Below are 14,500 nucleotides of genomic sequence, written 5' to 3'. Positions count from 1 at the left end.
CTAACAGAAATCCGTCAGGGTGCGATGTAAACACACAAGTGTATGGAGCTGATACAATCATAGAGCACTGCAGGGGAACGCTATCTCCAACTCTATCTTCCTGCTCCGTACAGTTAATGCAATTAGTGCAATTACAAAGGTCCCTGGGGTGGGGGTGTCAGGGACAGGGGGGGTGAGACGGAGGTTCAGTGGCGTAGGAGGGGGAGAAAGGACGGGACGGGCCTTTCCTCAGGAAAACATATCACCTTCCACCACAATAGAGCCCGTCAGGAAACCACAGGCAGCCACATTGCTCTCTTGAGTCACCGAGTACTTTTCAGACACGCTCTCACATTCATCAGTCACACACACACACACACACACACACACCCACATCCACACACTTGCCTGGCAGCCACCCACATCCACACACTAGCCTGGCAGCCTACACAGCCAGCACACTCCAGGATGACATTGAACTAAAACACTGCAAGGCCATCACATCAGGTAAGTCCTCATCCTCTACACTCGCAGACCAGCTGACATCAGTGTTCTTGATATTGTGTTGTTCTCTTGGGTTATTCGATTTTATTTGCTAGTTGTTACCTAATCAGGTGCCTAATATTCATTGTGTTGTTGACATAGGTTTTGAAACTGTCATTCTCACTGACAGATTTCCTAGAGGCTGTTGTTTGTCTTGTTGGGTGATTTTTCTTCTAATTGTGGAAATCAAACTCACATTTGAGGGAGTCCATCACCCACTCCTTGTTTGAGTTTTGTTCACAGCAGAACACTTACAACTGTCTCTGCTGTCTCCATATCGCCCATTGTCTTCTATAGAAAGTGTTTTCCTTTGGAGGGAATCCTAAACTTCTTATAGCCGAGTCTCTTCCTGTTCTCTGCTCTTACGAGAGGCCGATAACCAGTTAAAGGGCTTACGCTATCAAAGGTAATCAAGTTGCTCAGACATTAAAAAAAAAATTATAGAAGTAAACATGTATGATCCTAAAGCAAATTGCAAAACTACCCATTACCAAACTATTCAAACCCCCAGGTGCAGACAGCTATTGGACAGAGACAATCGATGTGGATTGTTTAATAGGGTTTAAATTCAATATCAATATCAATATATCCATATCTTTTGTAAATAATCAAATTAACCTTTTTTAATTTTTAGGATTCCAATTGTACAATAAGGTTCTCAAGTTATTGAAATCTAAATATGTACGTCCAGAGCACATTCACATCCCAGCACCCTTCATATTTTTGCAATATGTATATTATTGATGAGATAATCATTTTAAAATACATTTATTTTGATGCTATATGTAAAGAATATTGTGTGTTTGAAATACTTTTTTTAAATGCTTCTGCTGTTGGAGATGACTGTGACTAGAAGTGTATAGAAGCAACATTAAAGAAGAGGTTCACACTTTGTCATATCTTACCTAAAACAATGCGCACATGCCCTTGTTCGACTAAAACAATTTTGGATCACTGCAATTGTTCTTCCTCTCCATGTTGAAAGTTCCCTTCCGAATGAGATTTCAATGTGAGAGGGAAAAAAAGGATGTAAAAAAAGGAATAAGATACATTCTAAGGTACTCAAGCCGATGAGACTTCAGCAGTCAGAGTTATCCAAAGAAACATGTAATCCTTAAGGTAACAGTCCTTTTATAACAAAAATCCCTATTTTTTGTTTCCCCGGACAGTTTCCTAGCTGAGCTGAACAGGAAGGATAGTGACACAAAGATGGAATCTTATAGTAAGACTCTCTTTGGAAAGTACCAGATAAATTTGTGTAATGCTGACGAAGCCTTGGTATTACCCCTGTATCAGCTCCGTCTGTTACGGTGCAGCAGAGTGTCTATGTGACAGGTCAATAATGTTGTACACAATATAACCTCATTTCAATGTAACTTTGTTTTTAATGACATTATTGTAGACTGAAAAAAATCACTGAGATTTATAAATCAACATTCCAACTTTTCTGTTTCCATTTAACCAGGAAGCCCCTTCAGACGCATCGTCTCTGAAAAGAAATGACAAAATTACTCATTCACATTCTTCTGGAACAACGGGACTGTTTTTTAACGTGGTGTTTGTTCATGTTTCTGACTGAATCAATCAACAGTAATTCTTTGAGAGAAACTACTTTTTTTTTTTTAGAGAGTTAGACTGACTCTCTAAATTAGCAGAAGAAAGACAAATCAACCACTGATCCAGGACAGAATCAATACTTTCCATCTAAGGAACCTGATTATTTTGCCTCCAGCTCCAGATTAAAAATCGTTCAGAGTTTGATCAGATCAGAAAGTGTATAAAATAGTCCCTTCACAAAGACAGTTTACAGACCACTCCTGTCGCTCACACGTTGGTTGTTCTCAAGAAACTGCGGGTCAACCCTGACCTGGTCCACATGAGTATTTGTTTATGAGTAGTGTAATATTCATACAAAGCTGCAGTGCAGCATATGTAAATGCAGCAATATTTTATACATTTAATACATATTTCCTATTTGCTTTGGGAAGTGCATTACATAACCAGCATGTGAAAGGATGTTTTCTTGATTCTGCTTATATAAACTGTCGGTGGCTGATATACGGTTCTCCACATCATGAGTTCAGTTGTCAGTCACACCTGTTTTCTATGCCCAGAAAGGATCGAATCATGTCTTGTTTATGGGCCTTTTGTAAATATTGTGGATATTAATAATCTTCTATCAATATATAAGATTCTTGATTCCTTTTTTGTGTTTGACTGGTGTTTGACGAAATGTCAATGATAGTAAATCATATGAAAGTTAATCAGATAATCAGATGCTCCCGTCTCACCTGTTTTTATCTTACTGTGGACTGGACGATTCAGTGGTAATAAGGACATTATACTTTGTGATGGGCACTTACACGTTCTTGTCTTTCAGTTTTTTGAGAATCTCAATTGCAACCATGCCCATTCTGAAGAAGCTCCCGGGACGATCCAAGAGCTGCCACGAGTTCCCCAGAGTGAACGGTGAACTGATCCTGCCTCGGCTGGACTTGGACCTCAGGGACTTGAATGAGCTTAATGATCTGAAGGATCTGAACAAGAACCTGAACCCCTTTGAGGATGTGGACCTGGATGAGGATGAGAGAAAAGGAGGTGATGTGGGCCTCATCATGGGGAAGGTCAGGGATAACCTCCAGCTCAGGACCTCCCGTGATGGAGAAGAGGAGGAAAATGAGGTGAATGCAGAGAGGCACGGGGCAGGGAACCCTAAAGGGAAACCCCTCAGAGGGACCCTGGAGCGGATCTGTGGAGTGTCTCCCCTCAAGACCCTTGGAAAACTGGGGAAGGGGCTCCGCATTTCGGGACGCAATGTATGGGGTAACAACTACCCCCACTACAGCCCTGGAGACTCAAATACGCTCCCCCCTGAGAGGGAGAAAAAGAAAGGGCTACGCAGAGGCTCAGAGGGAATTATGACCCTACTCCGGTGAGGAGGAAGCAGACACTGTGTTCAAATCTGATTTCTAACAATGTTTTGTCTAAATGCTTCAGGTGTGTTAGAGTGCAAGCAGATTTTCTTTTTAAGTATAAGATGAAATATAAGTGTGATAGATATGCTTTATAAACCAAAAGAAAAATGTTTTAGGTTGAAAAGGGGTAGAAAAACAAGGAAGTGCATTTTAATAGGATAGTGGTGCCATTGGATGGATGCAACAATGCATCCTTCAAATATAGCTAAATACAGTTATGGATAAAGTTTGTAATAAGGATAAGAAATAAACATTCCTTATTGATATTTTTAAAAAGCACACCTCCAGGAATTAACAGCAAATAGCATACCATAACATGAACAGAAATGAAATAAAATTAAAAAAATTCCCTACAACCACCCCCCAGAGAAGACATTGAAAAGGAAAACTTATGGCATATGGTGTGTTTATTTCCTGTGGAGTTATGTAATATGCCATAACAACCTGTTATCTATGGAACTTTTGTTTTCCAGTGACATGTTGTATACTCACTTGTGCTTGATGAATGGAGCTATTTTTAACAGAGGCAGTCACGGCTGCTGTGTGACTATAGCTTCTACTGGGCAAACAATGCAAACCTTGAGTCTCCTAAATGGCATTCCCATTCATACTCTATATTTCTATAATTGCCAGTCACACAGTCATGCGATCTAGGTCTACTTATTGAAGCTCCTTGCAGCGGCAGTCATTCATGTTCTTTGCTGCTGCTGTGGATGTTGTGCAGCTTTACAGGTCGGCGTAAGGAGGAGCGCAGAGAAAGCTTGCCCTGTGGGGACCTGAGCACAGACAGTGAGGTGGAGGCTTCCAGACGCCCCTCCTTCCTCAAGATGGTCAGTTTGGGCAAGCTGAAGAGGGAATCCATGTCAGACAAGGCCTCCCAAGAGGCAGAGGAGGAATCCATGGATGAGGAGCCGGTGGTGAAAACCAGAGAGCCCCTCTCAGGTAATAAGAATAATCTTTCCTTTCTCCTAGAGAACTTTTTTAGCTGTACTTTCTCGCAATCCTGGTAAACTCTCTGATGAGACTGCAAGGTCCCCAGGTCCCCGAGTCACTGGGTTCAGTCACCAGTAGACTGTGAAATCAGGAAATGAGTACACTTCCTCCTACCCCAGGTTCCTCTAGATAGAAGTTCAACCAAGCTACTGTTCACAGACTCCACAGGGATCCTCTCTCTAAATAGAACAATGTGCAGAATGAGCAACAAATAACCCAATTTGTCAGTCAGGCACACGCACAGCTACTTAATAACCATAAAAACAGATCCATTTTGTGAATGTTGCAAATAATCATAGATTTCTTTTCTTCTTGCTCTCTACAGTCCTGGAAATCCTGCAGTTGGTCAACCACAGGGACCTTCTCCTGGCAGACACACACATTCAGGAGTTGGAGCGAGAGTGTGAGCTGCTGTCTCACCTGCCAACCCAAACTACATGTTCTCCCATCCTTTCTCCCACACTATGTCCCAGCACCCATCCCGGCATGATCCACTTCACGTCCTCATCCATTGATGACTCCCTCAGCTCCAATGCAACGCTGGACTCGGGCCGGCGGAAGGCTAAGGATGTGGAGCTCCTGTATGAGGCCCTGCAGAAGGAAATGTGGGACGTAGTGCGGGAGTCCCTCCGCCAGCCCAGTGCTGGTCCCAATCTTGGCCTCGTGGTACTGGTGATCCAACAGGAGGAGCATGCTGACGCTGCCTGGGCCCTGAGAGAGGTGACCAAGCCGGAGCAAGAGGCTCCGCAGATCCAGCCCAGTCAGCGGCCCCGCCAGCTGAAGATGAAGTGGAGATTTGCTGTGGCGGAGGCCGCAGACTGGAGCCTGCCGCATCAGGTTGATACCCAGGCAGGACAACTGGCCTCATACCTGGACCGCCTGAGGAGCAGAATGGTGGATGACCTTGATGCAGCAAGGAGGAATGCTGTGTCCATTTATCCAGAGGAGTTTTCGGCCTTCCAGGTGTACTTGGAGAGCTACCATCGAGCCGTGGCCAAACGTCTTCGGACTATAACCTGTGGCCCACTGCAAATTACAGATGTCTACTCACTGCTGGACTGGTTCTACAACATCTACAACAGGTAGGGTGATCTCGGGTTCTCCCATGCGATAATGACCAGAGAGCTGAACTGTTTCGGTAATAATTCATCACTGTCCACCAGGGATGTTCTAGGAACAATTGGCACAACCACACCTATCAACTATTCCCCCCTGGAAGCCATTCTGCCTCAGGACACAGTGGACAGGCTCGAGCAGGACTGCATCAGTATTGTCAGGGTAAGAAATGTTATTTTTGCATTTCTGATTCTCAGAAAATTTGGGCAGCAGGTACATTTTGATTTTTTCTGTGATTTCCAGGACAATGTGACATCAGAGCTTCATCAGGTTCTGGATGAAGAGGAGAGGCGATGGGCTCAGACTCTGCATATAGAGGAGTATCAGTCACACCTAGCACGTTCTGTCATCCAGGTACATTTCATCCCATTTTCACTGTTAAAAGGAAATCAGATTTCACGTGATTTTTTTAAAGTAGAAAAAAAAAAACAAATTGCAATTTTCTAATGATTCTTCTTTTGCAATTCCAGAGGCTAAAAGTGGATTTGGAAAGATCCACAACTGTGAACCAGTTTCTAGGGGCAAGAGTGGCTCGCTGTAGTCTCACCGGATTGGCTGACTTTCTCTATAAGTGAGTACAGGCTATCAGTAAGTAGGTATTACTTAGATAAACTCAGATAAACATTTAGTCATAAACTGAAAGCAAAACTGGTTGAACTTGCACGATATGCAGTTGGCAGAAACTAAATGAATAAACTTCAGCAGGTATCAAGTACTACTAGTAATACTGGAATAGTAGTCTCTGTTTAAAAAAACAGGCCTTTATTGGATATGTATTTTTTATTTAAGGGTGTCTTGAATGCCCCAGTATTTGCCCCAGTGGCATTATTATTTCATAGATTTTATAGATTACTATCAGCATTGTCATAAAACCTGCATGTGTTAAGTTTCCAGAGAAAGGTGGAGATGTTTCATGACACTCAGGCAGAATTTGGAGACCGAGGGGATGGATATGTTTCCAGGACCATAGCTCTTGTCAACTGCTGCCCTCCTCTCAGGTAGAAAAACAATGGTGCCAATATTATTCAGCTGAATGTTATTTTATTTTTGGGGGGAAGCATTGCAGTCGCTGAAAGTTCAGCGCCATATCTCCTGTTTGTCTCTTTCCAGATCCTTTGTGGAGCGCTGCAGGCAGTGTGACGCACAGGGCAGCGAGGAGTCAGCGCAGAGAGCCAACTCCTCCCTGGACAGGATCCTCAACCAGTCAGTGAGGGTGCTGACGGACAGACTGTTTGAGCACATCAGGGTGAGTAAGACATTTTCAGGTCCCATCCCAGTCTTTTAGACTTGTTTCCCTTTAACAAGACTCCCCGTGACTGCCACGTCACCTAAAGCATTTTTTAAATATATTTTCTTCAACAAAAAACCCTCAATCAGATTCAGTTGATTTGTTAAAGGAGACAAAAAAAAGACAAAAGTGTGCGGTAAAAGGAGCTCCTCTCCCCGACAGAAAACATTGCTCCAGAAGATCCTTACACGGCTCGTCAGTAGTCCTGCCGATACTTTCGTAACATGGTGACGTCTTATTACAAACATGCATCAAGCATGCAGAGTCGCAAGTCCAACACGCCCCCAACAATGTCGTGGAGAGCGAGAGCGGGAGGACTTCCTGCACGCACTGGAAGCTGTTGACCAATCACAAGAGAGTGGTCCAAAGCTGGCCTATCAGAGCAGACTGGGATTCATTGGGAGGGAGGGGCCCTAAAGAGACAGGAGCTAAAACCAAGAGCTTCAGACAGAGGCTGAAAAGTGGAGCTGCAGGAACGGACAGTCTGAGGAAACAGATGTGTTTGTAGATGTTTTCAAGTACTAACGCAAATTTAAATTATGAACCTGATTATGATCAGAATATAGCTCCTCAAAAGCTCACTCTCAGCTAGCAGACTGCGCAGTGCTCCCCTGATATGCTAGATGTCAGTTGTGTATTTGTATCGTGAGATGGATTAAAAATCTGTCTGAAAATGTCTCATTTTCCCGTACGTGGAGTTTGTCAGCTGTCATCTTATGTGACTTTGTACCAGTGCAGGCAGAAATCTTCAGATCTATTACTCAATTAGCAGTGGCAATTTCACAGTGTGAACATTCACTGAGTGTAAAGTTAAGGTCAGTCCAAATATGAAAACAGAAAGTACTTACTATGCACTCTGTTCATGTTTTATTGCTGCATATTTTGATATTTGATTAATATTTTTTAACCACAGCAATTAATGTTGCATAAGCTGATGAAATTTTAGTCTGCAAAATAACTAGTAGCTACAGCTTTTAGATACAGTAAATGTAGGACAATATAGTACAATATATTCCTCTGGAAATGTGGGGGGGGGGGCAGAAATATAAAGTGGTGCAAAGTACAAGTACCTCAAAAGTGTACTCAAGTATTTGAATAAAAGTTCTTTGTGTACTGTCATTCCAGCCTTTCTTTGACAAACTGATGAAGAGAAAATGGCTGAACAACACAGAGGCCTTTGAGGCCATTGAAGCCAGCATTAAACACCATTTCAAGAAGTTCAGGCGGATGGACTCTCCACCATATCAGGTAACACCTGTGTGATCACATGAAGTTGGTGTATAACATGTTTCAGTAAAATGCCGTTTTTTCTTGAAGGTCATACTGTATGTTACCAGTCAGGGACTAATGTTATGAGTGATTGACAGACGCTGGTGGGTGAGGTGCACCGGCGCGTCCTGGTAGAGTATGTCCGAGCCATCATGCGGGGACGGGTCATCTGCACATCCTCCAAGATGAGGAAGAGGATGGCTTTCCGTCTGCAAGATGAGGCCAAACAGCTGAAAGGACTCTTTAAAGATCTGGTGAGTCTGGTCCTCACGCAAAACATTACATTTATTTAAATTATTCAAGCAATGTCAATAAAAATGTTTTTATACTGGCTTCGCCTGCAAAGGACATGTTCTGCATGCATGACAAAACAAATAATTCATTTTCAGGAGACCTCGATTATGATAAATGATTCCAAAATGCTGATTGTTCCAAACGGTGAGCAGAGCTGGCGAGAAGGAACGCAGAGCCTGGCGGCTGTGAATGCGGCCTGACCCTCAAACTTCCTAGGTCAGGAATAACTCAGACAGTGTTGATACAGGACGGAGGGCTAAAAAATGGTTGCCGTCAGTGAGATGGAGATGGATGAACCAGGCTTACGTTAGCACTTGCCAGAGGCGGGGAAGAGGGTGTAAAACAACTTGGCCTGTCAGTGTGGCATTTGCACCCTTTGTGTGTGCAAGTTCAAACAAGTGTCCGTCACCTCGGCTGACAACAGGAAGCCGCTGTGTTCAGAGGGAACTTCCTGTTCCTGTCAGCTGGCCTACTTTGATGTGGCTCAGGGATGGCCTTGATGGCCTTTTTCACCGAGGAGTGAAATGAAGTATCTGTGGAAACTGGGAACTTGGAGTTGGGGATAGATTAGTTTTTAATGGCCGTCTGAAACAGAGGCCGTTATTTTTAGCGAATGCCAAGAATTCTGCTTTCTTTTTCCTGAGTGTTTGACGGAAAAACAGGACCTAGAAAAACAGAGGTGGAGTTTTGTTATTCACTCAGTAAATCATCAAAATGGTCGGCCTCTGACCATTGGAGGGTGTTAATCCATGTATTCTCTGAAGGTTTGGTTGTTCACTACTCTGCCAGTCATGCTTCCTCTTCAGAACACAGGTTTGAGTGGAAGAAGAAGAAGAAGAAGAAGCCCTTTGGATAAACAGGGATAAGACATAACAAGTGCAGTAAACTTTGCATGGAGTTAAACGAACTTCCTCAAGGAAGCCTATTGGAATTCAATTCCATGCTCATTTAGTTGCATGATGATTAAATAGTTTCTCTCTGATTCAGGAATCAAGCTCATCCTGGTTGGACAGCATCATCTGCCACTTAGCTGACATCATTCTCCTGGAGGACACTCCCTCCATCCAGATGGAGGTTGCTGTCCTGGTGAAAGAGTTTCCAGATATACGGTGAGGGTATAAACAAATTAACAGTGTTGGAACTTTTCTGTTGCGACCAGGAAGCGTCTATAAAAACAGATATATCCCCAAAGGTCGTATATTCTTTTATGCTTACGACTACACATTCAGATTGCTGTTCTTGGCACATAGCCAAAACAGAGAAACTGTAAGACTATGTATGTTTTTGTGTGTGTGTCACAATGGATCAAAACAAGGAAAAGGGCCACGGAAACATATCTACATTAACTTTGCTATTTTGGGAGAGGAGTGAGGGTCTGTTTTGAGAATGGATGAAGCTGAGAGGCCTCGGGAGGATGGGGGGACGGGGGGGTCCCAGTCGCTCAGGCTGTTTGTGCACAGATTAAGACTCAGGTGACGGTTGGCAACCTATGACCACATGTGACGCATAACCCTCCGCGGAGTAGACAGGAAGCTGCTGCCGAGTACTTCCTGTTCCTGCCACCCTGCAGGAGACAGACTGGTGCCACTTGGAATCAAAGGGGGAGAGGAGTGGAGGCGGAGAGCAGAACACAGTAGTTGGGACATGGAGACATGCTAACTAACTGTTTGACTCATCCCTTTTGTTTACTGCATGGCATCCCCTGCTGGTATTTTAAGAGATCAAGGACTACCGGCCTTCCGTGAGCTTTCTTGGTGCAGAACAGTCCATTCATAGTCTGTGCCTACACTTGGGAATACGTGTCAGTCCTTCCAACCTCCAGCCTCCTTCCAGTCTTTCCTCCTTGTTCAGTCATGAATCCAAACCGGAGCAGTGCCCGTCAAGCTCAAATATGGTTACCATGACAATGATGTTTATAGTTTGAAACAAACAGAGCAATCTTGGTCCCTCAGTTTTATTGAAAGACGTTCATCCAAAAAATTCCACAGTTGACATTGTACTTCCTTGGGGCCTCAGCAATACAGTCACAAAACAGACAGATAGACAGATAGACAGAGAGACAGACAGACAGACAGACAGAGAGACATATAGGCAGACAGACAGAGAGACAGACAGACAGACAGGTAGACAGACAGAGAGACAGATAGACAGAGACAGACAGAGACAGACAGGCAGACAGACAGACAGACAGGCAGGCAGACAGACAGAGAGACAGAGAGAGAGACAGACAGACAGACAGACAGAGAGACAGACAGAGAGACAGACAGAGAGACAGATAGGCAGACAGAGAGACAGAGACAGACAGACAGACAGACAGACAGGTAGACAGGTAGACAGACAGAGAGACAGATAGGCAGACAGACAGACAGGCAGGCAGGCAGACAGACAGGTAGACAGGTAGACAGAGATTTAGAGAAATTATTTGTATGGATACCAACTTGTCAAAAACCAATAACCTTTCAGTGCTATATCCTAATTATATTCTTTATATAGGGTTAAATATAATATATTGAAAATAATGGATCTATAAAATGGCTTATAAATAGCAAATATAAATTTCCTAATGTGTTTTTTTAGATTAGCCATAAGCATAATGTAAGAACAACCTTGGGCCCTCGGGTTGACAAAAATTATTTGAAATGACATTTGTTTTATTTTCTGAGCCATTGTATTATTGCATAGCATTAATATGTGCATGACCACAGTGTGTTTTAAAAACAAAATGGCTAAACTGGGGTTCAAAGGTTTATTTGTCACGTATACAATTAATATGTAGTGGTGACTCGTGTGAAAAAGAAATGCAAGGGAGAAAAATAAAAACTAAATAAAAAACAAAATGATAATATGTATGTGAAATGGAAATTTTATGTACATGTACAAACACAAGTTGTCTATAATAGTATATCATCATATACTATTTTATTCATTTTCTGTCAATAGGTCCCCCTGAATCCTACACTGGACCTTTAATGTAGTGACAACTTATAAAACCTTCTGTACAGTGACAACAACTCTGCTGTTCTTTACCAGTAACCAATGCTGTGACTCAGAGATATGACTGTTCATTGTTGACTCACAATCATTACAGCCTGATGACACCAAACAATGTTCAACTGTCATTCACACCCGTCTACCTCCCTTCTCCTCCTCCTGATATCCTTCCTCTGCACAGGAAGAAGCACGTCTCCACCCTGCTGAACATTCGGGGGATGATGCGGCAGGCGGAGCGCCAGGAGATCCTCAACATCGTCAGAGACTTTGAGTGCAGAAGTGCCCTCATGTGCCGTGACCACGCCCTCTTTTCTGACATCCCGATCACCTCGGAGGTGCACTGCATCAGCCTGGGTCTCCTGCGCCTGGCCATGACCGTCTCCAACTGGTTCTCAGAGCACCGTCCAAGGAGAAACCGCAGGACAAGTGCCAGGAAAGCAGCACCTCAACCTGCCGAGAATTTGGAAGATGCAAACAAACCTCACAGAGAAGACTAGCTGATGGTGTTTGTTAGGAAAGCAGTCACAGACGTGCTGTGAAGATATTAAAGAGATGTACATGCACCTTGACCACAAACTGTACCAAATATTGTTACCAGACATTTCAGGAAACTTGACCTCAGGTACTGCTCGTACTGTACACGCTCACTTACTTACTGACATTTCTCCATCGAACCCTTTTTAATGGAAATGTGAAATGTAATGTTATCATGATTGGCAGTTGTTTTATTCTGACCTAAACAAGAACAGAAATACATAAGTGACATAAAATATCCTCAAAATGTAACTTCTTAAATCTTCTTAAGCCTGCACACCACTGCAGAAACAACTGCCAGCAGATGCAGTGCAATATGATCTAGGGTGTTTGCTGTTTAACATGTATTTACCCAACCATATATACCCATTCTCTGGTATATAGTGCATATGTATGTGAGGAAATAGTGTATGGAAATGTGTCGAACTGTCACTGTGAATGAAATGGATCTGTTGCTGGAACCATAATAAAAACCCATTGACTGGGTAGATTAAACCGATTCGGCAGCTCTGATGTTGTGGGAATTAATACTGAGCTCTGCGTTATGTCATGTCTGAGAATGGATATGCAACCCGGGTCGCGTAATGAAATGAGTGAATCAAAATGAAAACGGGCCAATCATCGCGCAGCTGCCTGAAATGCAGCAGCAGGTGAGCGTCAGTCAGAAGACTGGTGCGACCGCATGGAGAAGAGCTGCTGCCTGCAGGTCAGGAACTCAAGTTTGGTTCAACAGACGCATGTAACCTGCAAGGTGTAATGGGTTGTTTCTTTGGTGCGAACCTCTTAAATGTCCACCAAGACGCCGAAAACGCTGTTGAATGAAAACTCTGAGTGCCGAATTGGTGAGTCGCGGCGAAAGCCACTAAATGTTTGTATCAACGTGAGGCCACGCCACGGACTGCTATTGACATCCGGCTACAATTTGGCATGTCACGTTAGCTGTTGCTGCCCGTGGTCTTTTGTATGTCCGCTGTCATGTTCACTTGATGAGCTCTTGTTAATCACACGGCCAGCCGAGTCATGGTGTTTATAGTGTTTCGTATGCGAAAGATGCTCAATGTGATTGGTGACTGTTGGCAACAACAGAGCAGAGTTGAGCTGAACACAGGACCGGTATTTATATGTAATGCTTCCAGCTAAAATAACAGTGTTTTATATTTATGATATTAAATGAAAGTTTGTTATAGTTCTTTTTACTTTAAATTTATACAAGAGAAGTTTATGTTTGCTAAAAGATAGTTCTGGCCTTATTTGCTAGCACAGAGCCTAAAGATCTGGAACCTGCTCCACAACATCCTCATCCCTGCCGGTGTGGTAGGACACATATACACACACTTACACACACTTACACACACTTTGCCCAGCGTATCCCTTCCCTACTGACTTTGACTTGGGCCCACATGACTTAAGTGGACAAAGACTAGACTTTCCCTCTGCGGGTAAAAGAAAGGAAGATCAAAAACCGAAGATCAACTACGGAGTGACTGGGTCCGATTAATGTTTTGGTGTTTGCTACAGATTGAAATGATGATTGATTGATTAATCTGTCTAGGTGATATGGGCAATTTATATGTGAAAAGGGGTAAATAACTATTTCATATATCCTGTGTTATCCTGTAGATTCAATTTACTGAATATCAATAGTAAGTGCACTTACTGATAGAATATAAATCCTCTGGTTTGAGATCCACTTAATCCAGCATTGTGATGTTGAAATTTGAATGGCCATATTGAATATTTTCATTTTTCTTTTGGTTTCTATTTTTCTAATACAATATATCTTTGCTCTACAATCAGTCTCCTGAGTCTTCCTCATATGTTGTGATCAGTGTAATAACTCCACTTCATACCCTATCTAGACTCTTCTGAACAATCTAGTCCGCAGTCACATAACTAACATACTTTTTGAAAATACATATTGTAAGGAGACGTTACAGACACTGTACGATTGCATTATTGTACCTCTAACTCTGGGTGTTGCGGTCCTTGAACATGGGCACGTCAGACACCAAGTCTGGAGCTATGTTAAACAATACATACCAAACAGACGTGGGCCAGAGGGTCTGACGCAGATAACGCTGCTCGTACATATACACACATACTCTATGCCTTTGTTGTTTATCTTAGGCTTGTGGCAGCTTTGTTCAGTCAACTGCAACCTGAAATATGGGGCTCCACTGTGGCTACGACATGACACCGAGGGGGTCACACACCCCGAGGCCAACAACGGGATGTTTTTCGATAAACAAAGATTTCCTGTTGTCCACTAAGGTGCCAACGGATGCTTTTATTGGAGCCAAGTTTACGTTATGCACTAGGAGGGAACTTCCCCTCTGCTGCTCAGAGTGAAGGTGCAGCAGCCTCCGAGCTTTTTCAAGCCTGAGCTGCTCGTGGGCTTCTCAAAACAAACTCCGGCAGCCTCGGCGGGGGCCGTTCTGCACGCTCAGTCTGTGGGGTCTATATCTGAAACTGAATGACCAGCTGGTTGCTTTGAAATGTTGAAATAACCCGTGAGGTC

At 43.3% G+C, this 14,500-nt stretch overlaps 1 protein-coding gene across 3 annotated transcripts; it reads left to right on the top strand.

The window, feature by feature from the left end:
- Positions 1-267: 267 nt before the first annotated feature.
- Positions 268-12,481, top strand: LOC118301231 (tumor necrosis factor alpha-induced protein 2). Of its 3 annotated transcripts, XM_035626516.2 has the most exons (14): positions 268-486; positions 820-928; positions 2,903-3,454; positions 4,222-4,439; positions 4,816-5,572; positions 5,654-5,768; positions 5,850-5,960; positions 6,077-6,177; positions 6,494-6,604; positions 6,717-6,852; positions 8,020-8,142; positions 8,262-8,417; positions 9,445-9,566; positions 11,630-12,481. In XM_035626516.2, exons 3-14 carry the CDS (start codon positions 2,928-2,930, stop codon positions 11,943-11,945), a joined length of 2,793 nt encoding a protein of 930 aa, XP_035482409.2. In that variant the 5' UTR covers positions 268-486; positions 820-928; positions 2,903-2,927; the 3' UTR covers positions 11,946-12,481. The 3 variants fall into 3 exon arrangements, with proteins under 3 accessions (XP_035482409.2, XP_035482407.2, XP_035482408.2); XM_035626514.2 differs by lacking the exon at positions 820-928 and having other exon boundaries at positions 269-486; XM_035626515.2 differs by lacking the exons at positions 268-486; positions 820-928 and adding an exon at positions 980-1,744.
- The last annotated feature ends 2,019 nt before the right edge of the window (positions 12,482-14,500 follow it).

The sequence above is a fragment of the Scophthalmus maximus genome, chromosome 2 (genome assembly GCF_022379125.1).
Source record: "Scophthalmus maximus strain ysfricsl-2021 chromosome 2, ASM2237912v1, whole genome shotgun sequence".
Lineage (NCBI taxonomy): Eukaryota > Metazoa > Chordata > Actinopteri > Pleuronectiformes > Scophthalmidae > Scophthalmus > Scophthalmus maximus.
This window is presented reverse-complemented; position numbering and strand designations above follow the sequence as displayed.

Bases quoted from the DNA above. Each gene is read 5' to 3' on its own strand.
- LOC118301231 (XM_035626516.2), top strand. From the start codon at position 2,928: ATGCCCATTCTGAAGAAGCTCCCGGGACGATCCAAGAGCTGCCACGAG. The intron at 5,961-6,076 runs GTACATTTCATC...TTGCAATTCCAG, and splicing joins TAGCACGTTCTGTCATCCAG to AGGCTAAAAGTGGATTTGGA. The intron at 6,853-8,019 runs GTGAGTAAGACA...CTGTCATTCCAG, and splicing joins GACTGTTTGAGCACATCAGG to CCTTTCTTTGACAAACTGAT.